The 25,946-nt window shown below is 44.7% G+C and overlaps 1 protein-coding gene across 1 annotated transcript in view; it reads left to right on the top strand.

Moving 5' to 3' along the window:
- The window catches only part of STAB2 (stabilin 2), a 137,912-nt gene that overhangs the window by 15,357 nt on the left and 96,609 nt on the right, over positions 1 to 25,946 (top strand). Inside the window, exons 6-17 of the mRNA XM_054033227.1 lie at positions 4,544 to 4,639; positions 4,975 to 5,100; positions 5,310 to 5,506; positions 6,433 to 6,566; positions 12,852 to 12,985; positions 17,603 to 17,685; positions 18,825 to 18,974; positions 21,149 to 21,292; positions 22,959 to 23,021; positions 23,129 to 23,248; positions 24,523 to 24,576; positions 25,575 to 25,655. Coding sequence (XP_053889202.1) covers positions 4,544 to 4,639; positions 4,975 to 5,100; positions 5,310 to 5,506; positions 6,433 to 6,566; positions 12,852 to 12,985; positions 17,603 to 17,685; positions 18,825 to 18,974; positions 21,149 to 21,292; positions 22,959 to 23,021; positions 23,129 to 23,248; positions 24,523 to 24,576; positions 25,575 to 25,655 — 1,382 coding nt within the window. The remainder of the gene's footprint in view (positions 1 to 4,543; positions 4,640 to 4,974; positions 5,101 to 5,309; positions 5,507 to 6,432; positions 6,567 to 12,851; positions 12,986 to 17,602; positions 17,686 to 18,824; positions 18,975 to 21,148; positions 21,293 to 22,958; positions 23,022 to 23,128; positions 23,249 to 24,522; positions 24,577 to 25,574; positions 25,656 to 25,946) is intronic.

Raw genomic sequence — 25,946 nt, 5'->3', positions numbered from 1 at the left:
CCTTCAGATATTTCAGCTGTTGATGCCTATTCCAAATTCTCTAGGGTCCCGTGGAGACTGTGCATTGATGCAGCTGGCAGCAAATATGCCTTCAGCCATACCTTGCATGAAGCTTTAGACATTACGGCCTGAATGCACAAAAGGAGCTGTGCACATGGGGAAAATCACTGCAATGCACAAAGCCTGACTTAGGCACCTAGCACATGTGCAATGAATGGGGAGAGATAGTTACCTTAAACTGTGATTCATAAAAGCCAGCACACTAGGCAGGGAACTGTCTAAGCTAGTCAATAGGAGATGCCTACCAGAGGGGGGTGTCTCATGGTGATAGACGCCTAAGTCCAGGCTTCAGGGAGGTGCCTATTTCTGCTTGAAATTCACAGCTGGGAGCTCTCTTTGGAGTTAGGTGCCTTATGATGCTTTAGCAAAAAGCTGGGAGTGAGTGGTCACATGTAGGGCCCAATCCAGTAGGCATGCTCGGAAGCCATCTACTAGATTGGGCCCCTCAGGTGAGATCACACAAAGAAGTGATGGGGGAGGGAGGACTTCTCTCATAACCTTTTTACCAATGGTTAGACCACTCAGCTGGGATGTGGGTAGGGTTGCCAACCCTCCCGGTTTTGCCAGGAGTCTCCCAGAATCAGGCTCTATCTCCCGGAGGCTACTGAAGCCAAACTGGGAGATTTTAGGCTGCTAAAAGTCCCTGTCTGCCCTGACCCCGCACCGCTCCCAGAAGCGGCCAGCATGTCCCTGTGTCGCCGACTCCACAGCTCCCATTGACCGGGAACTGCAGCCAATGGGAGCTGTGGGGGTGGTGCCTGCAGGCAGGGGCAGTGTGGGGAGCCTCCTGCCCCCCTCCCGGGGCTGCAGGGACATGCGGGCTGCTTCCAGGAGCAGTGCAGGGCCAGGGCAGGCAGGGAACCTGCCTTGGGTCCACTGTGCCACCGACCAGGAGAACACCTGAGGTAAGCGCCGCTGGCCGGTGCCCACACCCCTCACCCCTTCCCACACCCCAACCCCTTGTCCCACCCTGAGCCCCCTCCTGGAGCCAGCACCCCAAATCTCCTCCCGCACCCCAACCCCCTGCCCCAGCCCTGAGCCACCTCCCGGAACCGGCAGCCCAAACCCCCTCCTCCACCCCAACCCCCTTCTCCAGCCTGGAGCCCCCTCCTGCATCCAAACTCCCTCCCAGAGCCCACACCCCTCACTCCCTCCTGCACCCCAACCCCCTGCCACTCCTCCAGCACCCAAACTCCCTCCCAGATCTTGCACCTTGCACCCCAACCCTGTGCCCCAGGCTCAGCCCAGAGCCCCCTCCCACACTCTGTACCCCCCAGCCCTGAGCCCTCTCCAGCACCCAAACTGCCTCCCAGATCTTGCACCCTGCATCCCCTCCCGCACCCCAATCCCCTGCCCCAGCCCAATGAAAGTGAGTGAGGGTGGGGGAGTCCAAGTGACAGAGGGAGGGGGGATGGAGTGAGAGGCAGGGCCTTGGAGAAGGGGCGGGGCAGGGTGTTTGGGTTTGTGTGATTAGACATTTGGCAACCCTAGCTGTGGGAGACCCTCCACTTCAAGTCTCTCCTCTGCTTGAGAGGCGAAGGGATTTGAACCATGAGTTATCTCATCTCTCAGGAGCATGCTCTAACCATTAAGCTATAGGATAGTCTGATGTGAGCCTCCCTCAGTATCTCCTGTTGAAGCTGTTCCACTGTATAAAAATAAAGAGGGAGAGGATCCTTGGTCTCCCATATTCTGTGGGAATGCCCTAGCTCCCAGGCTATAGGGTTATTCTCATGCTTAGGCCCTCTTTCTTTGGTGCTCTCTCTCTCTCCCTCCCTGAGAGAGAGAGAGAGAGAGAGAGAGAGAGAGCGAGCACAGCCTGGTGGTGAGAGGTGGCAGACCCCACTTCAAATCCTGCCTCCCCTGGTGATGACTTGAACCAGGGATTTCCCATGTCCCAGATGTGTGCCCTGACAACTAGGCTAAAAGTTATGAGGGATTGCCGCCGCCACTCCCCAGTCAGTTTTGTGTGAACTAACCTGACAAGCCCAATGGCCTACACATGACCTAGGCGGCTTAATGCCTTTCTTCCCTTTGTTCGTGAAATTAGTCTTGGGCTTATGTGGGAGATAGGTGCCAGGGTGTCTAGAGAGAGGCAGCAGGGCACACTTTCAGAGACAGAGACATAGACATAGGCACCCAGAGAATTTTCACTTGAAAAACTTAGGCACCTACAGGGTTTGGTGTGGGGAGGGGTGCATCGTAGTGGTGTTGAAACCAGGACTTAGGTGCCTGAAATAGGGACTTAGACTAGGGTTACCATACGTCCGGATTTTCCCGGACATGTCCGGCTTTTGGGGGCTCAAATCCCCGTCCGGGGGGAAATCCCCAAAAGCCGGGCATGTCCGGGAAAATCGGGAGGGAGGGAGGGCTCGGCGGGGCCTCTTTGGCCGGGGCCGGTGCGGGGCCGGGGTCGCGGGGCTGGGGGCATGGTGCCGGGCCGGGCGCGCGGTGCCGGGCCGGGCGCGCAGTGCCGGGCCGGGCGGGGAGCCGGGGGCCGGGCCCGTGGGGCTGGGAGCCGGGCCGCCGGGGGGTGCGCTGGGAGCCGGGGGGTGCGCTGGGAGCTGGGCCGCCGGGGGGTGCGCTGGGCCGCGGGGCCGCCAGGGGGTGCGCTGGGCCGCGGGGCCAGAACCCGGTCCGGGCCCGCGGGGCTGGGAGCCGGGCCGCCGGGGGGTGCGCTGGGAGCCGGGCCGCCATGGGGTGCGCTGGGCCGCGGGGCCAGGAGCCGGTCCGGGGTCGCGGGGTGCACTGGGCCGGGGGGCCGGGAGCTGGGGGGTGCGCGGGGCCGGGAGCCGGGCCGGGGTCGCGGGGTGCGCTGGGCCGGGGGGTGCGCTGGGCCGCGGGGCCAGGATCCAGGGGGTGCGCGGGGCCGGGAGGCCGGGCCGGGAGCCGGTCCGGGGCCGGGGGGCCGGGCCTGCGGGGCCGGGCCGCCGGGGGGTGCGCCGGGCCGCCGGGGGCCAGCAGTGCTGGGCGGGCCGGGGGTGGTGGGCCGGGGCCGGCACCCCAGGGCCCAAGCCGACCCAGCCTGGGCCGCGCCTCCTCCCCCCACACTCCCCTTACCTGCTTCAGGCTTCCCGCGAATTAAATGTTCGTGGGAAGCAGGGGAGGGGGCGGAGACTTTGGGAGGGGGCGGAGTTGGGGCGGGGGCATGGGCGGGGCTGGGGGCGGGGCCGGGGCCCTGTGGAGTGTCCTCCATTCGGAGGCACAAAATATGGTAACCCTAACTTAGACACTTAACTCCTGTTGTGCATTAAGACCTTAGGGCTTGTCTACACGAGAAAGTTGTAACAATTTAACTATATTGATATAGCTAAAACAGTACAATCCCTTAGAGTAGATGCAGATATATAGATATAAAGGTGCTTATACTGGTATAGCTCAGTAGTTCTCAACCAGAAGTCTGGGGTCCCCTAGGGGGCCTCAAGCAGGTTTCAGGGAGGCCTCCAAGCAGGGCCAGCATTAGACTCGCTGGGGCCCAGGGCAGAAAGCCAAAGCCCCACTACCTGGGGCTGAAGCCCAGTCCCTGAGCACCGCCACCTGAGGCTGAAGCCTGAGCAATGTAGCTTCGTGGGGGCCCCTGTGGCATGGGGCCCCAGGCAATTGCCCTGCTTGCTATCCCCTAACATGGGCCCTGGCTTTTACATGCAGAAAAGCAGCTGTTGTGGCACAGGTGGGCAGTGGAGTTTTTATAGCATGTGGGAGGGTGAGGGGGGGCTCAGAAAGAAAAAGGTTGAGAACCCCTGATAGAGCTTATTCCCATATAGGAAAAGGAATAAACTGTCCCAGTATAAGTCACCTTTATACTGACATAACTGCATCCATACTAGGGCTTTACCAGTATAACTTTTTCAGTAAAAAAAATTATACTGTTTTACACTGGTAAAACATTTAAAAGTTCACCTAGTCTAAGGGGCAAACTTTCAAAGGGGCCTCAGCATTGTCTGGAATTTGTATATGTGCAACTTTGTGCGTAAAAATTGTTAGCCACAGAATTCTGTGCATTCCTTGTCCCTAGAAATGTCGATTTTTTTTCCTTCCAATGTAAACAGTGGAAGGACTAAATAAAACCTGGTCCAGAGTTTGACCTATTTATGGATGCCCTTATAGTGGCTAATGTTCTCTCCTCTGTGCCCTTTGATATTAGCATGGGAACTGTTCCATTTGATGTTTAAAGGCTGGGGTCCCATTTTCAAATCTGAGTAAAGTTAGACCATCCAGGTCACTAGCAGCATGTTCTAATCAGCACCTCTATACCCAGACACCCATTTTAGGCCCCAACAGGTCTGCTTCAGTAACCAGGGGTGGGATTTGAGCATCCCAGTACAAAGCCCGTAACACCCACGTTTGAAAATCGCACCGAGTTTGTCAAAAATGGTAGTATTTAATTACTGCATCTAAAACATTAGTGGTATGAAAAACCACTGAAGGCCTTGTTTCAAATCCACTAACTTATTTACCAAAATCAATCCATTTCTACATATAGTTTGCAACTGTGCTCATGGAGTATGCAACAGTGGAATTACAGGGGATGGAGGATGTACCTGTTTGTCTGGATACAAAGGGCTTAACTGTGATCAGGGTAAGTATAATGTTTTTCTTCCAGCACAGTCACCAACTTCTTTATGGTGGCTCCTGGTGAGAGCTAAATATATTCATTTAATGCACATGAAAGTACAGCAGCAAAATACACACCCCAACTCAAACCCTGTCACATCTAAACCTAGCGAAGACCCATTATCATTATCACTGCATCATTACATCATTGATCACCACTAACAGTGGCCACATCACCACTCAACAGTGCCTTGCTCATCTATACTCTGCATTGGTTCTTGAACAGCAGAAGGATTGAGTGTAATGTTCATTAGTGTGATGTTCAGCCACAGTATAACCTTTTGCCTTCTTTCTCTCCAGCAATACCTGAGTGTGAGGCCTTACAGTGCCCTGAAAACTCCAGATGCTCTATTTCTAGTGAAGATGAAACCAAATTGGAGTGTACATGTCTTCCCAATTACCATGGAGATGGTAAACAATGCGAACGTAAGTAGCTGTGAAGCCTGGTGGGCCAGGGCCACCTAGTTTGCTTCCATAAAATCAGCCCAGGTGAACAACAATGTACATTCGCTGAGAGAGGTCCCATCACATGGTGACTCAGCTGCATGACTGATCCCAAATACAAACATTACAGACAAATCGAGCGCATGCTACTTTCGGGTAATTATTAATTTGTTTTATTAATGTTTTTCAAGCTATCAACCCGTGCTTAAAAAAGGTCTGTGATCCGAATGCTTATTGCACCTATCTTGGACCTAATCGTCATAAATGTGTTTGCCAAGAAGGTTACAGAGGGGATGGCCAAGTCTGCTTACCAATAGATCCTTGCCAAAAGATGTTCGGAAATTGCCCTACAGAGTCTACCATTTGCAGATATGATGGTCCAGGAAAGGTAAGTACTGAACTCGCGCCCATGGCATTTCCAAAATCAACTGACTAGGACCAAGAATGGTTTTTCCCTGTGAGGAGACAGTCTTGCCTAGTGGATAAAGCTCTCGACAGGCACTTGGGTTCTATTCCCAGCTCTGTTGTGGCCTGCTGGGTGACCTTGGGCAAGTCACTTTCTCTTTCTGTGCCCTGTATCCCCGGTTTACAAAAGGGGGAGATGATACCAACCTCCTTTATAAAGCACTTTGAGGTCTACTGATGCAAGAGCACTGTACAAGAGCTAGGTATTATTTATCCTGCTGGCTACCTGAGATAAACAGTCTGTAGTAAAATTCCCTCCATTGATCAAGTGAGGCTTTCAAAGGTCTCACCTGTTCTAAATAGACATTAATGTTCCCACAGCACTTTTTTTAAGAGGTGGGGCTTGCTTGGAGTCCTTGCCCATAAATTTTGCCTGCGCCTAACTATTTTGCAGTCCCCTGTGTGCTGGTTTGTTGGCCTTCACTATTCGGGGGGAGGGGGGCTGCATTTCAGTGATGTTATATGCATATAATGTAGTTTATTAAATGCTTTGTGATCTTTTGCAGGAAGAAAAGGTCTATGTGAACACTGATTATAAATTTGACCTATCGGCACTGATTTTAATAAATACCGCCTTGTAAGGCAATGGCACCTAAATAATTTTATTTCTTTTTTAAGGATATCATTTGAAAGCCAGAAATTTTCTAGGATGGATAAAATCTAGAAAAGGGTTGAATAAATCTGGATAAGCCGCATATATGCATCTGAATTTGCTGGGTGCTTACCTGAGCCTTTTGAAGTTGTCTTTAAATCCTTGCCCTGGCTTTTGTGAAAGAAAAATGTTGAAAATAGGAAGTCACTAATGAAATCTGAAATACAAGCTAACTTTTGTCTTTCTCCCCGATTTAGTCCCACTGTGAATGCAAAGAACATTACAGAAATTTAGTACCTGGAAAAGGATGCAGTATGACAGATATCTGTGAGACTAACAACACATGCCATAAAAATGCAAAATGCACTACGGTTGCGCCGGGACAAATTGTGTAAGTCTTTTTCCTTCTTAAATCTTAAATATTTTATTCAGTAAATAGGCTATTAAGGAAAAAGAGATGGCAGAGCAATTCTTAGTGTATCACTGACAGTTTCTTTACAAAGTAACTTTATAAAACTTTGGAGCATATTAGATTGTGCTACTAGTGCAGGAATAATGCTTGGTACAGTATCGGGAACAGCAAGATAGTTGAGTATTGCGAGAAGAGAGTGTTCATATGACATTGTATTTATATTGCTCATTTCTACCTTGATCCAGTGTCCATTGAAGTAAATGGGAGCTCTTTCACTGATTTCAATAGGTTTTGGATCAAACAAGTATGGTGGTATCGTAGATGGAGGCACAGCATATTAGCAAAGAATTATACAGTATAATGCTACAGAGAATATGTACTGTAGCTTAATGCAAAACCTTAGAACACAGTATTACACCAAAGAGTTAAACTATAACTCTTTTCACTCTCCAGAGACATTGTAATATGACTAATGTTTGGTTTATAAGAGTTTATTTGTAGTGTTGCTTTTTAGGATTACAATATGACTGATAATACAGGGTAATAATTCCTGTCTGGTGTCAAAAATACTTTCCATATAGGGGTTCACACTTAGCATAAAGGCAATTCTTGGTTTAAGAAGAGGACATCTTATCAATTTTTTGCATTCTCGTGCTGGTTGTCCTAACAATATTAATGGAACTTTTCTATTATAAATGACTGTGCATTTAGTACAAGTTTATACAGAATGTTTCTCTGCCCACCTGTGGAGCAGGTTACACAACCTCTTCTCTGTACCTCATGATCTACCTTGTGATAACGACACAGAAGTAGAGCTGGGTGGGAAACAGTTTTCCTATCCTGTGAGAGTTTTTGAGATTTAAAACAAAAATAAATTCTCAAAAAAATTCACAAACCAAAAATCTGAAAAAAAAATTCAAATCAGGTCAAACAAAATGTTTCATTTTCATAATTTTGAAATGGTTTGGTTTTATTTTTACCTTTTTAAATATTTTTATTTACATTTTTTCTATGAATTCATTAGATTTCAAATCAAAAAGTGGTTTCAAATTCAAAATGGGACTTTTCATTGAGAAAATATTGAAAGTGGATGTTTTGACAATTTCAGTTGGATTTTTTTTTTCAAAATGGGAATTTCTTAAAAAAAAATAATTCAAACTTCAGCCCTGCAGAGGACTTTCAGTTACATAAGCCCACAACGTGGCCTGAGTAGAAGGAGCAGTAGAGAGTAGTAACAGAGCAGTAAAGTACAGATCAGATCAGTAATTTATGCAATAGGGAATGAAGCTGAAAATATTTGTAAATCATTTGCCTTCACTGAATAAAGAGAAACAGATAACTATGACTTCTTTCTTTAAAAGTCTGCTGGTCATTTCATACCACTAAAGAATAGACACATGAATGGTATTACTTTTACCAAAGGAACAGAGGCCCAGGGAAAGCATGGAAACCTTTTAGTCCCTGTATGAACAAGCGGAGCATTATGATTTTATTGGTAAGGAAAATCACAGGAGATCATCTATTAGGTGGGATTTGAAACAGAAAACTCTTAGAAAATTTAATATCTGGGCTAACTCTGGACCAGCATTGCAACTCTGGCACTACAGTCCAAACTAAAACTAAAAATAAAGTTCACCGAACAAGAAAGTAGTAGAAAGTAAAATGAATGATGTCCAGGGGTTTTCTTTCATGCTTTATCATTTTTCATTTTGCCACTTGAACTTTTCAAGAGTTGAAGAAGGGTTTTTATTTTACATTTTCCAACTCAGAAAAAAACAAATCCCTCTGAACATCGTTTGATTACATTCTGTGGCAAAAAGAGAGATGGGAGGGAATTCTAGATGTCCCCCAAAAGCTGGACATTTTTGAAAAGATTGAAACTTCCAGTTTGTGGGGAAAGCCATTTATAGTCAAACAAAAAAAGATTTGAATGCAAATTGTGATAGCGAGATGTGGGCACGGCCCTAATAAAGCGCTACCGAGGCTGCTGTTGTATCACAAGTATAGAGGGAAGTGATGCCACTGTTTTGTGTTTGACTGTAGCTCAAATTTTAAACCTATTTGTCTCCGACTTCCAGCTCTTCTTCCTTTGTTACCCTTGAAAATAAGCTATTGTGGTTGCCCTGAGCTAGACCCAGAATGTTTTGTTGCTCTCTCATAACTGGAAATTGTAAGCTTCCATTGTGTCACCTCCTTTTTTAATGCACATTTGTACGGCTGGTGTGCTGACTCAGTCACTTCAGCTTCCTGGGGAAGCTCTGTGCTTAGAGGAAGACACCATACCTGTAGTTTGGGGGTTATGAAATAGCAGTAGCTTGGAAACAGACTATTGCTGTCTGTTTCTGTTCCCACCTAGGTCTTTTCTGCACTAGTGTTTAAAAAAAAATTAAAGAACATTTCCTCAAGACAGAAGTTCCATACAGCTATGCCGTTGAAGGCCACTAAGACACTTCAGCTGATGCAGAATATGGCAGCTCAGCTAGTTCACAGGGCTGGTTATTGGGAGCACATTCGATTGTAATCTCTTTGGGGCAATGCCAAGCAAAATGGGGCCCCCAATCCTTGCCCTCTAGCTGGAGCATATAAACCTCTTCCCTGACTTTTCTCTTCTGCTTTTTTACTTCTCTCTATTTTGACTCTGTTCCTAAAACAAAAAACACTGATTAAGTAGCCACACCTCTTTCCTGTATGCAGGGGCTAAAGTATGGGGGAGAAGCAGGGAAACTCTCTCTCTCTTCTCTGCTAAAAGGAGAGAGAGATACTTCCCCACTCCCTAGCTTGGGTAAGCAGCACTCCCCCACAACTCCCATCCCTCCATGACTGGTGCAGTGAGTCTTCCCCATTCTGTTTCATTCCCACAACAAAGATTAAAAAATAACCATGCCTGGTTTGCATTAGGCCTCTTTCTCCCTAGCTGTTCCCCTCCCTAATGGAAAACAGTGGATTGAAACAGACTCATTCAAAGTAAAACAAACACATCCATACACATTGAAAGACTTTACAGATTGCACCAGGTACATGCTCCAAACAAGAGACAAAAGTTACCCCATATAGACAACTCTCTGGCTGCTCCCTGCCCCAACACACAGAGATAAATTAAGTCATTTAAAAGGCAAGGGAAGTTCAAATTGGAAGCTTTGCTCCCAAGCAGAAACTATAATTGCAAAAATCTTTATTTCTGCAGCACCCAAATCCAAACCAAAAAATTGGCTTCTAACTCCATTCTGCATAGTGAGAGGTGGTATTTTTCTGAATAAATTAAATTAAATTTCAAACCACAATGCACAGCCCACATTTCTAATCACACCGTGACTCTAGAAACGACCACAAATGAATGTGGTCAGCAATCTCTTCCTTGACAAGCCTTTGCTGTAAAAGAAGGCAGCATTAATTTACAAGTCTTAATCTGATTTCTGTATTATTTCAAAAACTGCTTCTCCTGCCAAGTTGTTTCTCAGCTTTTTTAAAGCCCAGATTCTAGGAAACTCTGAATTCTTGCACCCACAGCCTGAGACTTGCCCAACCATTCCCCTTCCCCCACAGAAAGAAGGGTTCAGCCCCAAATGTTTCAAGACAAAGAGGACCAGTGCCTCTGCAGCAGATCTGAAGTCCTCTGCTCCCCACTCAGGCTCTGTGGCAGGGCAGATGCCCTAGGGGTCCTCTTAAAGAGGGGGAGGGGTCACCAGCATAGAGGGCTCCCGGGAAGAGTAATACGGCCATTAGTCTGAATTAACTTTCCTGCTGTTTTTCCACTACGTTGGTAGAGGGCAATACACGGGCCCCTTTGATCACAATCCCAGATCTCCGTCCAAACTTCTAGTTCTCCAGACTCAGGGATGACTCTTTGGACTTTAGGGCAAGAAGGGTGTTACCTTGGAGGTAGTTGTCAGTGGGGACAGAGCACCATCTGGTTCTGGATTAACACTACGCTACATGTGGAGGGGGGGTGATTGGCAGAAGATGTGCATGTGTAATAAATATAAATAGGAGGTGGACACCTTGAAGTTCATAGACTCATAGACTTTAAGGTCAGAAGGGACCATTATGATCATCTGGTCTGACCCCCTGCATGCTGCAGGCCACAAAGCCGTTCCTACCCTTTCCCTTGACTCTGCTGTTGAAGTCCCCAAATCCTGTGGCTTAGTGACTTCAATTGGCAGAGAACCCTCCTGCTAGCGATCCCTGCCCCATGCTGCGGAGGAAGGTGAAAAACCTCCAGGGCCTCTGCCAATCTGCCCTGGAGGAAAATTCCTTCCCGACCCCAAATATGGCGATCAGTAAAACCCCGAGCATGTAGGCAAGAGTCTCCAGCCTGACCCTCGTTAGCCATTATACTATTTACCTGCCATGGCACGGTATTCCTTTGGCTAAAATCATGTTTTTCCATTAAACCATTCCCTCCATAAACTTATCTAACTTAATCTTAAATCCAGACAGGTCTGTCGCCCCCACCGTTTCCCTCGGAAGGCTGTTCCAATATTTCACCCCTCTGACGGTCAGAAACCTTCGTCTTATTTCAAGCCTAAACTTCCCCACAGCCAGTTTATATCCATTCGTTCTCGTGTCCACATTAGTACTGAGCTGGAATAATTCTTCTCCCTCCCTGGTATTTATCCCTCTGATATATTTAAAGAGAGCAATCATATCCCCCCTCAGCCTTCGTTTGGACAGACTAAACAACCCGAGCTCCTCTAGTCTCCTTTCATACGACAGGTTTTCCATTCCTCTGATCATTCTAGTGGCCCTTCTCTGTACCCGTTCCAGTTTGAGTTCATCTTTTTTAAACATGGGAGACCAGAACTGCACACAGTACTCCAAATGAGGTCTCACCAGTGCCAGGTTGTTTGATCATATAAAGAAGATTCTTTTGATTGTGTGGAATAACACTCCTTTAATGATGCCTGTAGAAAACTCAGCCAGATGAATCATTAAATACAAGGCTCATCTGATAATGTAACTTGCTTGAGACTTAACTGGGAAGGGTGCTATGGTTGACTTTTTAATTTCAGCCACAGTCGCTGCTTAAACCACACAGCGGAGCCTGCAGGCAATCTACCAAGTGCAAAATATCAGTGGCAGCATTAGTGAAGATGGCAACCTAGGAAGATTTTCACAATCAGCTAATGATTTTGTGTGCCCAACTTGAAACACCTTAAAGGGGTCTGATTTTCAGAAAGAATTGAGCATCTGCCCTCCTAATAATCAATCCCCTTCAAGGTGTCTCAAAGTTGGGCACCCAAAATTGCTACTTGCTTTTGAAAAACTGTGACCATTTATGTACACTAGCAGCTACTCAAGAAACATTTGTGGTTGTGCAGCTGTAACAGTACAAGGTCTAACATCCTCTGGAGGGTGGAGCCTCTAGCAGGCAACCTGATTGGGTAGTTGAACAGATGCTACATTCCATCCAATAGAGAGCAGTAGCGCACACATTGAGGATGGACAGAAACCCACACTATGAAAGCGTGTGATTTCATATCATAATGTCTGTAGAAGAACTATGCTAAACCATCAATAATGCTGACAAAAATAACTGCCAATATGTAACCGAGATACAGTGTACATTATGGCAGATAAAAACATGGCTTCAAATGTATGTAGCTGCAGCTTGGTGATCAGTGAGCTCATATCAAACCTCTTTATAGACAAGACCAGAGAAGTTTAGCTTAAAGAAACTATAAAATCTGGCAAATAGACTTTAATTTTGGAACTCTATCTTTGCTTCAGTGTCATGTGGCTTCAGTTTCATCACCTTGTGTGGTCTTGTGCTAAGATAGGACACAAACGCTGTTACTGCAGTGAAGTAAAATTACTGCTGGTTGAATAATATTCGGAGATATACCTATCTCATAGAACTGGAAGGGACCTTGAAAGGTCATTGAGTCTAGTCCCCTGCCTTCACTAGCAGGACCAAATACTGATTTTGCCCCAGATCCCTAAATGGTCCCCTCAAGGACTGAACTCACAACGCTGGGTTTAGTAGGCCAATGTGCAAACCACTGAGCTATCCCTCCACCCCTGAATAAATGTATTAACTTTATATGATAAGTGACAGAAAACTGAGGAATCATTTATTAATCAAGTGCTATTTGACAGTCTGTAGAACTGATCAAAAAGGGAAATGAAATATATTTGCAGATCATCAAAATGTTGGAACTCAGATAAGTGATTCCCAACAATTCAATTAGGTCTGGTTAAAATTTGACTTATACAACAGTATCTGTATCCAACTAATGCTGAAAGTAAATTTTGTTCTTTTCACAGGTGTACTTGCCGGAAGGGTTATGTAGGTGATGGGTTTGTATGCTATGGGAATATAATGGAACGCATCAGAGACCTGAACACTGAACCGGGAGGACAGTGGCAAGGAAAACTGACATCTGCCATAGCACTCATTGGTAGGTACCTAAGGAAAAGAATGCAGATTTAGTCTGAAGAGCTGTCAGCAAAGAAACAACATTTAGCCTGAAGCCTAGAAACTCCCAAGACTACCAGAAGTGTGAGGGTACCTCACTCTGTCCCTGTTAACTAGCCCTTGAAGTATATAGTGTTTCATTACTTTAGTCAGGCTGAGTGACAGCTGATTGCAATGGCTCTGGCAAGCCTTCTAGAAGAATACCATGTGAATTAAGACAAGTCTCAGCCCAAATTCTGAAATTAAGAATGAGAACACAATTTCTGTGTGGAAAAAGAGGCTCCTCTTCCACTGATCTCACGTGAGTCTATTCTTCTAATCACTTTGAGAGAGGGCTCCAAAAGGTGGCTCTTGGACTTGCTTATTTTGATACATTCTGCATTTAGATCTCACCTTGGTGGGCTTCCAGAGCACATGGGCTGGAGGACCTCCCTAATTGGAGGAACTTAAAAAAGGAAAGAAGAATCACAGTTTATATTTGTTTAAGAAATACATTTCTAGCTCTATTCCTTGCAAAAAGAGCCTTGAAAATGCAAACTGGTGTAAACCAATCACTAGAGTTGAAGGCTCGTTAATGAATTTTCACTAAGATCACAGGTAACTTGGCGTCCAGTCACACCTACTCACAACTGGCCTTTGGGGCCGGAAATACTATTGCCACAGGTCCTTCAAATGAGTACACAGCCATTGGAAGCAGCCCTTCCCAGGCTACCTCTAACAGCACTAGGATTGCAGCAAGATTCCTATTAGCCACCTACTCATGGCTAAACACTTCTACAGAGCAGACAGTAGGATTCTCTGACTATCTGTGGCAGCTCAGTAGTGTGAAAGGAAGCATAGATCGTTCAGTGGACTCAAAGAGACTAAGACCTTGTCAGACTCAGCTCTGACACGGAGAATTTATAGATAAGATGACACTTAGCATTTCCACAGCACCTCCCACTGAAGGAGCTGAAAGCATTTTATAAATATTAAACAAATATAATCCCCCTTTGAGGTAGGGAAGTGTTCTTATCCTCATTCAACAGAGGCATAAAATGAAGCACAGAGAAGTAAAGTGATTTTCTTAAAGTCATACAGTGGGGTCAAAGATATAGCTGGGTATACATGGAATCTTGACTTCCAGCATCTTGCTCTATCTACTTTTAACACTACATTTACTTTGCTACCACTATACAAAACAGCTGTTATTGTACTGCAAAGTGTCAAATCATATGTTATGCTGATGGCACAAGCCAGATGAAATGATACATGTTACAGACAGAACAAAGACCTACCACTATATTCAGTCATAATTTCCAACCCCTTGCCAAGGCAGCTTGATACTTTGTGCAGTCTAACGATATTAGGAAAAAATATACAATCCCACAAGTGAACTACAGCTTTGGCCATTATAAAGCAGATGTGCTGCTGAAATTTTGGCATTTCTGATGTTTTTAATTCTGTTACTAAAAGAGGAATGGGGGGGGAAGAGGCCTGGCTGGAAGTGGAGGAAAACAGGAAGGATGGTGACAGTGGAGGGAACTGCTGGAGAGAAGAGAGCAAAGAATTTGGAAGCTAGGCAGATTCTTCATATGGAATACAGAGCTGTGTTTGGTGAATAAAATGAAATGTGACTTATTTGTGAACTGCCTTTTCTAAAGGAGACTGATGGGAAAAAATCTAGGATGCTTTTGGTTTTGCAAAGCCAAACTCCATACCCAGGATGGCTTGCATCTGGATCCCATTTTATCGGAATCCAAAAAGTTCAGGTGGTTGAGTAAGCCAGTTATTGCAAGCATCTCACAAGGAGGGCAACGAAAATACATTGTCTTCTGTCACAATCTTAAAAAACTGAAGCTATGGACAGATAGTCCCAAAATGATGTTACATGTCTGAGTTAAATCCCTAAAAGCAGGAAATACAGAGATAAATTATTTGCATAATTCTCTTCACTATGCCCAGTTATTGCAATAAATCTGTGCAAGGTTCTGAATGCCTCCCCAGAGAAGAATGGGAAGATCCTACATTTGGCTAAGGATAAAATGTGGTAATTTTTGCCAATAGACCTACTTTTTGCAGTGAAAATAGGAATATTTTGCATCTGGGTTATTTGCCAGAGTTTCACCTCATTTGTTGTGCTGTATATTCCCCTACTCTTGGTCCAATCTTTACCTATCCTTTAATCCTTTAGATATGTCAATGTCCGGTGGGACAGTGGGAACGACTGACAGCAGTTTTAGGTGTCAGTAACATCAAATAGATGACTTGAAGCTAGCAGGCACAGACATTGTTCAGTTATTTAGGGCAACAGAGCCGTAGGGTGGTCTCTAAATCCAGGCCTTGTGCTCCAAAAAAAAAAAAAAAAAATCTGAAGATTGTATCATGACTCAAGCATAACAAAATTTCAATATGGTCCAAAGAATAGGTCACTAGACTGGCAGTCAGGGGAGCTGGTCCTATTCCTGCTTCTGCCACTGACCTGCTGTGTAAGCTTGGACAAGCCACATTCCCCTCTCTGTGCCTATGCTTTCCCTCCCGCCCCGTGTCTGTCTTGGCTAATTAGACTAAGATCCTGTGTGTCACTATGGGTATGTCTACACTGCAGCTGGGAGGTGGTATAATTCCCAGCTCAGGTAGACATATATATGCTTGTCTTGTTCAAGCTAGTGGCAGCACGGGCAGCAGTTCATGCCAGCTCTCTGAGTACAGTCCATCCAAGACCTTAGGTTGGTATGTAACCCATGCCTGCTTGGTGTGAAACTCTGTCCCCCTCTAGTGGCACCTAAACCAACTAGAGATTAATGAGCCTGTTACAGCCTTGGCTAAAAGCCAGGTATCTTTTGGTTCACACATTAAGCTCCAGAGGTCCCCGGTTTGATCCTCGCTGATGACAACTGGGGTCTGTCGGTGTTACATGTACACGGACATCTAGCCTGAGCTGCCACCACAGCCACACTGCTATTTTGAGGGTGCTGGCTAGCATGTGTATGTCTGCCCGAGCTGGGAATTACACCTCCCAGCTGCAGGGTAGACATATGTGTTTATACAGTGCCCTGCATAATGGAGTCCTGATCTTGGCTGGTGCTTTTTGGTACTGCTGTAAAACAAAAAACAACATTGAGACAACAAGCCATCTTTCCCCTTAACCAATCCTGGGGCATGAATGTTCCCCTTCATTTTGCCAGCACTGAGAACCTATGCCATATGCATGTTAACTGCACAGGTGACTTTGCTTTACACATTACCTGCATGTTAATATCTTTTAAAGAATAAAAAGTAAATAACCTGCACATTCTGCATCTTCCAGTCAAATTATAACGTCTAAAACTACATTTGTGTATTTATTCTAGAGTACACAATACCTGTGATAAATTCCAAAAAGACGAACGTGCTCTGTCAGTAAACTTTTACTGTTGTGTTATAATTGGGGTTGGGTGAATAACTGATTTTTTGGTTCGCTGCCAGTTCTGAAAAAAAAAACAGGAAAAAAGTCATTTTGACCCGAATTAAATACAAAATTGTTCAGAGTTTTGGTAAAAACAAACATTTTGCATTGAACAAACATTTAATTCAACTAGAAATGTTTTGTTTCTGGGCATTTTTAAAGGGCTAGATTCACAAAACAGCTGGAGGAGGTGTTGGTGCTTATAACCTTTAATCTAGTGGCTAAGGTACTCACCTGGGATGTGGGAGACTCAGGTTTGAATTCCTTCTCTGAAACAGGGACTTAACACAAGGCTCCTCCCATCCCAGGTGACTGCCCTAACCACCAGGCTATAGAACCCTTCTCACAGGGGCTCAATGTCTTTTCTAGTATTTTATATACAGTGAAACAGCTTCAACAGGCAAGACCGAATCCTATCCCAAATTCAAATCTAGGTCTCCCACATCCTAAGTGAAGTCCCCAATCACTGAGCTAAAGGTTACAGGTGCTCCTCCTTCTCCATTGTTGTCTAAGTCCCCTTGTGAATCTAGCGCCCAAAAATTGTTGGCCAAAACTATTTAGCAAATTCACGACAAACTCACAAATGGTTTTGGTTTGAACAAAAGTGCATTTTTCACTCAGCTGTGATATAATTTTAAACCTCTGAAAACAGGGCTTAATAGTGAAACTGTTAAAGGGTTTAACCATAGAATCAGTGCAGTGAAACTGCTGTTTTGCAAATGATGTGTCACCGTGAATAGCAAATTAACTTTTATTACCTAGCTATGTGTTCTCTGGTATTTGCACTACCAGCAGTTAATTGGCAACTCCCCCGGGGGCCGTATTTATTTCAAATAGCAAGCCTGTTCCTGGACAGAAACTAATACGAGGCTGAGGAAACCCAGTTTTCAAGACTTGCACTGGGTTCTGTTCCATGGAAGCTGGACGACCAAAAACAGTTCTAAATGTGCTTGCCTCACCATATATAGTAGGTGCAGTGATGATTTGGATTCCATCCATAATTTGCTGCTCATATTCCAGGCCAATCACCAAGTTATTTAGCTGTTAAATTTTAACAATCACAGGTATTGTTATTCTGCTTTTTTGGCACTGACAGTACACTTTACATTTTACAGAACATAGAACACACAATCCATCATGGCATTCATTTTGTCATTTGTTTTTTCTTGTAAGAAAATGTCTACGAATGGCCTCTAAGTAGTCTGGGACCCTTTACTGTTTTACTGCCAACAAACAAGGGATTCAAAGGAATTAATGTAAGTGCGTGTGTGTGGGGGGGTTAAATGTCAAAAATCAGATTTGTATGATATTTTGGATCCCATACAACCTTTTCAAGCTTGTATGATTTAACACTGATTGTATGTGTCTAGGAGTCAAGACTAAACCTTCCACACTTGAAAGAGAAACAAACAAAAAAAAAAAAGTCTGTTGTTTTGAGACAAGATCGGAGAGGTAACATCTTTTATGCGACCAATTTTTTTTGGTGAGAGAGGCAAGCTTTTGAGCTTACACAGAGCTCCTCTTTCAGTCTCCTTTATTTTTTGAGTCTGGCTATAAAGCAATGTTACTTTAAATCTTTAGATTTGTTACTTCCATTTATCCCTATATATATATATTATATATATAAAAACCACACAATTATTTACAATAAAAAAAATTCTAAGGCCAAGATTTTAAAAAACGAATGCCTAAATTTAGGCCTCTAAGTAGGGCTAGTCAAAATATTTTCAATGAAAAAATTTCTACCAAAACTAAAAAGCTTTTTATTTTGATGACAATTTTTCACACTATTTTTTCTGTTTTGTTTCAAACTGAAAATTGCCAGGTTTGGGGGGACTCTTCCTACATTTCTCTCCCTTTTTTTCCCCCACTGGGATAGACAGGGATGCAAAGGGAGAGAAAGTGGGGGGGAAACAAAACACAAAAAGCAAAACAAAACAAAAATTAATTTGATTCATTCCATCAAAAAATTCAAAATTTTGAAGGAAATTAACATTTTTGCCAACATTTCTTTTGTTAAAAACAGTGAAAAATTTTCAACCAGCTCTATTTCTGCATCTATATTTAGGTGCCTATATAAATGAGCTGATTTTCAAAGTGTTGACCATCCAGCTATTCCTTTGAAGTCAGTGGGACTACTCACATGCTTAAGATTAAGCATGGGTGTAAAGTGTATGAGTCAGAGAGACTCCCATTGATTTCAGTGGGTCTTGGATCAGGTCCTGAAGGTTCCTCATTTCAGGAAGTACTATGTACTGAATTAACCATATGGGGATTCAGACACATCCATTGCAAAAATAGATGGACAGAGCATGAACTCATCGGGGGGTTTATTCTGTTTGTTAATAAAGCCTGTAATGTAACGAAAGAAATCACTGTCTTTTTGCTCTTCTAGATAAAGGACCTTCTGAGCAACAAGGAGAATGCCCAGTACTTTGTAAAACTCCATATAATTGCTGGTCAGCTGAACACCAATAGCTTGAATAATATAGATACAATTTACACCTTGACTGGAAAGCCAGGGGAGATATTAAAAGGTGATAAGGTAAGAGTGGGTCTAAATTTTGCTATGACAGTAGCACCAGCAGGGGACTTCTTGCTTTTTATTTAACAAGGAGAATGACAGTCCCATTCAATCTGAGACAGGAGGGTGCAGTTAGATTTCTGGCTAGGAAATGCAGTCCTGTACAATAGCCAGAGTCCAAACGTTCATAGAATCATAGAATATCAGGGTTGGAAGGGACCTCAGGAGGCCATCTAGTCCAACTCCCTGCTCAAATCAGGACCAATCCCCAGACAGATTTTTGCCCCAGATCCCTAAATGGCCCCTCAAGGATTGAACTCACAACCCTGGGTTTAGCAGGCCAAAGAGGGCAAGGGTGAAATCCTGGCCCCATTGAAGCCAACAGCAATGCTCCTTTTGACTTTGGCTGAGGCAGGAATTCACTCTTAGAATTCCAGAGTAACTTAACGGCTAACGAAGAAGCTTTTATTGATTAGTAAAGATGTTCTCTAAAATAAAGTCCTTGTAAACACAGAGACATGGCTTGCCCAGACAGCATACTACCCTCCACCACAGTGATAAGCATGATACAAGAATCTCAATCAAATAGTAAGGAAAACAGAGTGGAGACCATTCAGATGGCAATAGAAGATTGCAGGCAGAGCCCTGTAGCTCTGTATGGAAGAGAGCAACCACAGCGGAATTATAGACCCTGTGGTCCATTGAGCCACAATTTGGTCACCCTTTTGAAACACATTCAAAATAAGTCATCAATATAAATAAAATCAATATGGCAAGAGTATTCTGAAAAAGGTGGGGTAAAGTACATCCCCTGTGCAACTCCAGTGATGTAAATTTGGAGTTTCGCTATGGATGATTTGACCTCATTTTCATATGGATGTGTACTACATTTAAAAACTCTTTTTAAAAGCAGGTAGTGTTGTTCATAGCCAAACAAATCTCTCTTGATTTCTTAAGCCTGTCTGATGACTGAAATCCAGCTCTCCTTATTTATTTCTAGCATCTAAGGGTACATCTGCACTTAAACCGCTATAGCAGTGTTTCTCAAACTGGGATCACCGCTTGTGCAGGGAAAGCCCCTGGCGGGCCGGGCCGGTTTGTTTACCTGCCCCATCCACAGGTCCAGCCAATCGCGGCTCCCACTGGCCACGGTTCGCTGCTGCAGGCCAATGGGAGCTGCTGGAAGCGGCGTGGGCAGAGGGACTTACTGACCGCCGCTTCCAGCAGCCCCCATTGGCCTGCAGCAGCAAACCGCAGCCAGTGGGAGCCACGATCGGCCAGACCTGCAGGTGAGGCAGGTAAACAAACCGGCCCGGCCCGCCAGGGGCTTTCCCTGCACAAGCGGTGACCCCAGTTTGAGAAACACTGCACTATAGCGGCACAGCTGCACTGTAGTGTATCGGTGTAGACATTACCTATGCCGACAGGAGGGATTCTTGTGTCAGCGTAGGTAATTCACCTCCCTGAAGGGTGGTAGCTACATCAACGGAAAAATTATTCTGTCAATCTAGCGCTGTTCTACAAAGACTTTGGTCGTCTTAAATAAGCCGGTCAGGGGGCTGGAGTTCCAAACCCCTCTCCCCCCCGGCGCAATACAGTTATGCAGACCTAATTTCTAGTGCAGACCAGGCCTAAGAAAACAGATCTGACTTGCTTTTGTTTTAAACAAACAGTCATTCCATTTATAACAGGAAAGCACAAATGCCGTCTGAGGCTTGTGAGGTTTCCTGCAGATTTCAGTACAAAGCACAATCAGGAACATTTTGTTGTTTTAAATATATATACTATAAGGAAATGTTTTATATTCCCTCAAGACTGTTGGAATTTATCCACTAGCTTCAATTGCACTTTAAATGGTTTCCTGACAGATTTTCATTAGCATCTGTTATCAGATCTGTGTTATTGTAAAGTTAAATCCCTCCCCTCACCACTAGGCTAATGCTCTTCAACATCCTTGCTTCTCTTCTGAACTCTGCTGTCCTGTAACCAAGCAATATGGGCCGCATCCAAAGTCTGCTGAAGTCACTGGGAGTCTTTCCACTTCCTTTGAGCTTTGAACCAGGCCCTAGCATCTAATAGATTTAATTTCAGATGCTGGCCCTGAAAGGTATATGCTGTATGCAATACAGACTCCGCATAGAAATGCAACGGCTCCAAGAAAAAGGACTCAGCACCTATTCTCTGGCTTGTTTTAGGACAATCAATTAAAAATTAGGATTCAGGGAAGTAAGAAGAAAGGAAAACTCTTACAGGGAGATATAATTGCTTCCAATGGAATTTTGCACATTATTGACAAAGCCATGGACAACGTGGAACCAACATTTGGGAGCAATAAAGAGGTGAGGCCTCATACATACAAGTGTCAGCAGGACTTTAAAATATTACTTTTAAATGAATTTAGGACTCATCAAAGATGCCTGATGGAGAGCAACTGTACAAGTTTCCTCACTCTGCCCTGCCAATGTGCCTGAACTGTGACCTGCACGCACAGTGACCCGGGGTCCAGTTTTCAACCGGAACACACAGTCGAAAAGGAATCTTGGTGGCTCTGGTCAGCACTGCTGACCGTGCCATTGACTGTCTGGTTGGCGGCGCCACGCAGCGGGGATGGCAGGCTCCCTGCTAGTCTCCGTGCTGCGCAGCTCCCAGGAAGCAGCCAGCATGTCCCACCTCTGGCTTCTACACATAGGGGCAGCCAGGGGGCTCTGCACACTGCCCCTACCCCAAGCACCATCCCCACAGCTCCCATTGGCTGGAAACCATGGCCAATGGGAGCTACAGGGGTGGCACCTGTGGACAGGGCAGCGCGCAGAGCCGCCTGGCTGTGCCTCTGTGTAGGAGCCAGAGTGGGGACATGCCACTGCTTCTGGGAGCTGCTTGAGATAAGCGCTGCCCAGAGCCTGCACCCCTGACTCCCTCCTGGACCCCAAACCCCTGCCCCAACCCAAGCCGTGATCCCTCTCCCACCCTCTGAACTCCTCAATCCCGGCCTGGAACACCCTCCTGCACCCCAAGCCCCTCATCCCTACCCCCACCCCAGAGTCTGCACCCCAGCTAGAGCCCTCACACCCTCTCCTGCACCTCAGTCACCTGAGCCAGCCCAGTGAAAATGAGCGAGTGAGGGTGGGGAGAGCAAGTGACGGAGGGAGGGGGGATGGAGTGAGCAGGGGTGGGGCCTTGGAGGAGGGGCGGGGCAGGGCAAGGTGTTCGGTTTTGTGTGAGTAGAAAGTTGGCAAACCTACCTGCAGGGACAGCCTCCAAAGTAACAGGGGGTAATGTAGTTTTCATGCCATTCAGACATTTACTTCTCTGCCGAGATGATCAATGAAAGGGTCAGTTGTAATGATGATTTTTGACATGTGGACACCTGTCCATTGGGGACTGGACTAAAACCATCAACACATATCCCAGAACAGCCATTAGATGGTAGTGACTTTTGGGTAACTCCTGACCTGAGTTAAGTTCAACCAGCAACCAAAATACTGAAGACCATGATTTTGAAAAATGACCACTAATTTTGGGTGTCTCCATTTTTCAGTGCCCAACCTCAGATACCTTCTCAAGACCCCTGTTCCTGTGTGATCTTGGGCAAGACACTTAATTTCTCTGTACTTCACTGCCTTACTGGGAAACACAGATAATAATCCTTCAATACTACCATCCTGTGTGTGTCTTGTGGATTTGGAATGTAAATTTTTCAGGGTAGGGCCATCTCTTACTATGTGAAAGTACAGTGCCTCGTACTGGGGCTCTGCTCTCAGCTGGCGTGTCTGAGTCCTACAGCAATACAAATAATAAATGAAAACAACAAATACAGCCAGGTCTTTAACAACAGACTCATTCAATAATTCAAATATTTGTAAACAAGGATTTTATGAGCATGAAAGTATGTTTCACTATTGATAATACACTTAAGATCATGTAATGAATAAATTTTAAATGCATTAGTTATTTCATTTCTAATTTAACTATAATGTAACATACAAATTAAAAATACATTTTTAGGAGACCATAATGACAGTGATTCAAGACAATAGAAGATACAGCCGATTTAGATCCATGTTAGAGGTAAGAATATAGAAGTGGAATTCTGTAAAGCTATTTTTAAATGCACAAAGCTAGTATGTAATTTCCCTTTTTTTTTTTTTTTTTTTTTTTTTTTAAATAAAAAACAGAAAACTATCCTGGGACTGGTCTTGGAGCAGGATGGTGGACCTTACACAATCTTTGTTCCAAACAACAATGCTTTGGATAACATGAAAGATGGAGCACTGGACTACCTGCTTTCTACAGAGGTATGACTCTTCAGATAACTCAGATCAATACAGATTCTTATATAGTAGGTGTCTTTTACACCTTTGGTGTTGATAAAACTAAGCTTTTGTGCTTCTAGGTTTAAGTCAATCTTTTTCTATCAGCAATCAGGAAAAGAGCTAATGTAGTCATCATCATCATGGCAAATCCCAAAGGGTCATAAGCTCCCTGCAGACTGAATACCACCCAGGCTAATGTGAGGGACAGATTACACCACAACTGCCAACTGCATGGTTCTTACACCTTTCTCTGAGGCATCAGAAACAGGATACTGGGCTACATGGGCCTTGGGTCTGAACCAGATGGTAATTTCCATGCTTCTATGCAGCTTTATAGTGGAACTTTCATGCTAAGGAACAAGAAAATATAACATTTTCAGAAACTAGATTTATCTAATCCTCCTCCTAGTTTTTGCTAATATTTTCATGTTTAGGCAAAAATGTCCTCACCCCCCCTTAATCCATCCTCTCCCCTTCTACTTGCTCCCAAAGCGAAGGCTGGAAAATTCACTGTCCTACAAGTTCCTGATAGAAAAGGCTAGATCAGCCCATCTCCTTGCAAATGTGGGAACAAAGTATGATCTGCTGAATTCTTCCATCCAAGGGTTGGGGTGCAGAGTTTCTGTCCCATACAGAGAAACATTGTGAACCCCCACTGGCTACAGCCACCTGCTCCCATTCAGATTTCCTGGTAGCATGGCTCCATTGAAACCATAGTGACAAGGCTTTCCCTGGGAGCTGACCTCAGAGACTCTTTAAAGGGAGATTTCACAGCACAGAGGGGACACTGAATAGGAGTTAATGCAGCTTCAGGCTTCATTACGTTTTGGGTAGCTTTATTGCTGCTGGAGCTGGGAGACGATACATGTCCCTCACTAGCACCTCCCCAACACTTCCCACTTCATCTGGGTGGAAAGGGAAGATCAACGCGGGGGTGGGGGGAGGATGGTTTCCTCTGCGCACTGATCCTAGGGAACATCTAGTGGGAAATGCACAGCAAATAAAAGGTCGCCCTCAAAAGGAAACGCGGGTGAAAGCACAAGAACAGAGACCAGATGAGAGTAACCTCTAGGACAGACTAGATGCAGTGAGGAGAGCACTGTTTGGATTTCAGGGGAGCATCACTAATAATACAGACATTTTCAAGACTCAGGTAAATGATAAAAATATCCTTATTTTATCGGTGCTGTGTTAAAGCAGATCAGATTTGTGCTATCTGTATTGGGTTAAAAAAAGTCCTTTGTTCATTTGTGCAGGGTGCATGGAAACGTCTGGAGCTCGTTCGATACCACATTGTTTCTTATGCTCAGGTTAGTGTAACTGCTTGGCTGTCCTGTCCTATCGCTGTTCAGACTTTCTCCAGGAAAGCAGCATTCTGGCCATGCAGTGTGATTTCAAAGCAAAAGGTTTCTCTAAACACAGTTTCCATTTGGTGTTATTCAACAGGGTAGCACATGGGGTAAGACTGTCTTCACTGCAAAACAGGCATGTTTTTTACATAGAAACGTCCCACTTAATGTAAACTCCTGATGAAGACATGGTACTGTAGTTTTTATCCGATGTAGCTAGTCAGCAACAACCCCAGATAAGGTGCTTAGCATTGACCTCAACTAGCTACATCAAGGTAAAAATTACTTGTGCCTTGTCTACACTAGGATTTTAAAATCAAGATAGGTATTTTGATGTAAATGCACCTTTTTTGCCACTAAGATATAATCCAATAGATGACAGGATCACACCTCGCAACTGGAACTTGCTAAACTACTGATATGTGAGATGGTACATAATTTGGCTGTGTCGGCTCTGCACTGCTAACGGGAATAAAAAGAAGGGGAAAAGTATCTTTGTCACTAAAATAAGCACATATAACTCTGAACTGATGCTACTAAGATTGACACCTGCCTGGTTTAAACTGGGAGGAGTGAGTTTGTCAATATCTAAACAAGTTCTCCGGTTCTTCCCTTTTTCTACCAGAGTCAAAACAGAAGAACATAGAGTCCCATGACATCACGCATGTATGAGGGTGCCTCATCCCTGTCTTGCTGCTGCCCCTGCTTCCTCCACACCAGTCTGGGGAGAGGAGTCTTAATAAGCTCGGTACAGGCCACACATATAGTGTCCCAGATGGGGGTCCCCCTGTACTGATCTGCATCAGGGCAACCCCCAGCTGGATTTCACCCCCCTTTCTTCATGATACACTTTCATAATTTTTTCTCATTTGGTTAACAGTCTGTTTCTGATAAGTCAGTCAGCCTAAAACCCCCACCACACATTCCTTTGTTTATTTTAATCACTTTACTCATTGCAGTTGGAGGTTGCCAGCCTCATCTCCATAGAACACGTCAGGACCATGGCTAGACAGTTCATCTATTTTAACACGACCAGCAATGTAAGTCAAGGAGAAATCAACTTTTTATTGATGAACTTTTCTCTCTGATCCATTCATCCAGTTACTTTAGGTGCACGTGAAAAATTGTTGAGCCTCAGGCTTGTCTATACAGAAAGGCTTTGCCAATACAGCTATACTGGTATAGCTATACCAGCAGAGCCTCCTAGTGAAGACACAGCTTACACCAGCAAAAGGAGTTCTTTTGATGGTATAGTTAAACCACCTTCCCGAAGGACAAACTATACTGGCAAATGGGCTCTTTTCCCATTATAGCTGAGTCTATGTGGGGGA

This window comes from Malaclemys terrapin, chromosome 1, assembly GCF_027887155.1.
Source record: "Malaclemys terrapin pileata isolate rMalTer1 chromosome 1, rMalTer1.hap1, whole genome shotgun sequence".
NCBI classification, from domain to species: Eukaryota; Metazoa; Chordata; order Testudines; family Emydidae; genus Malaclemys; species Malaclemys terrapin.
This window is presented reverse-complemented; position numbering and strand designations above follow the sequence as displayed.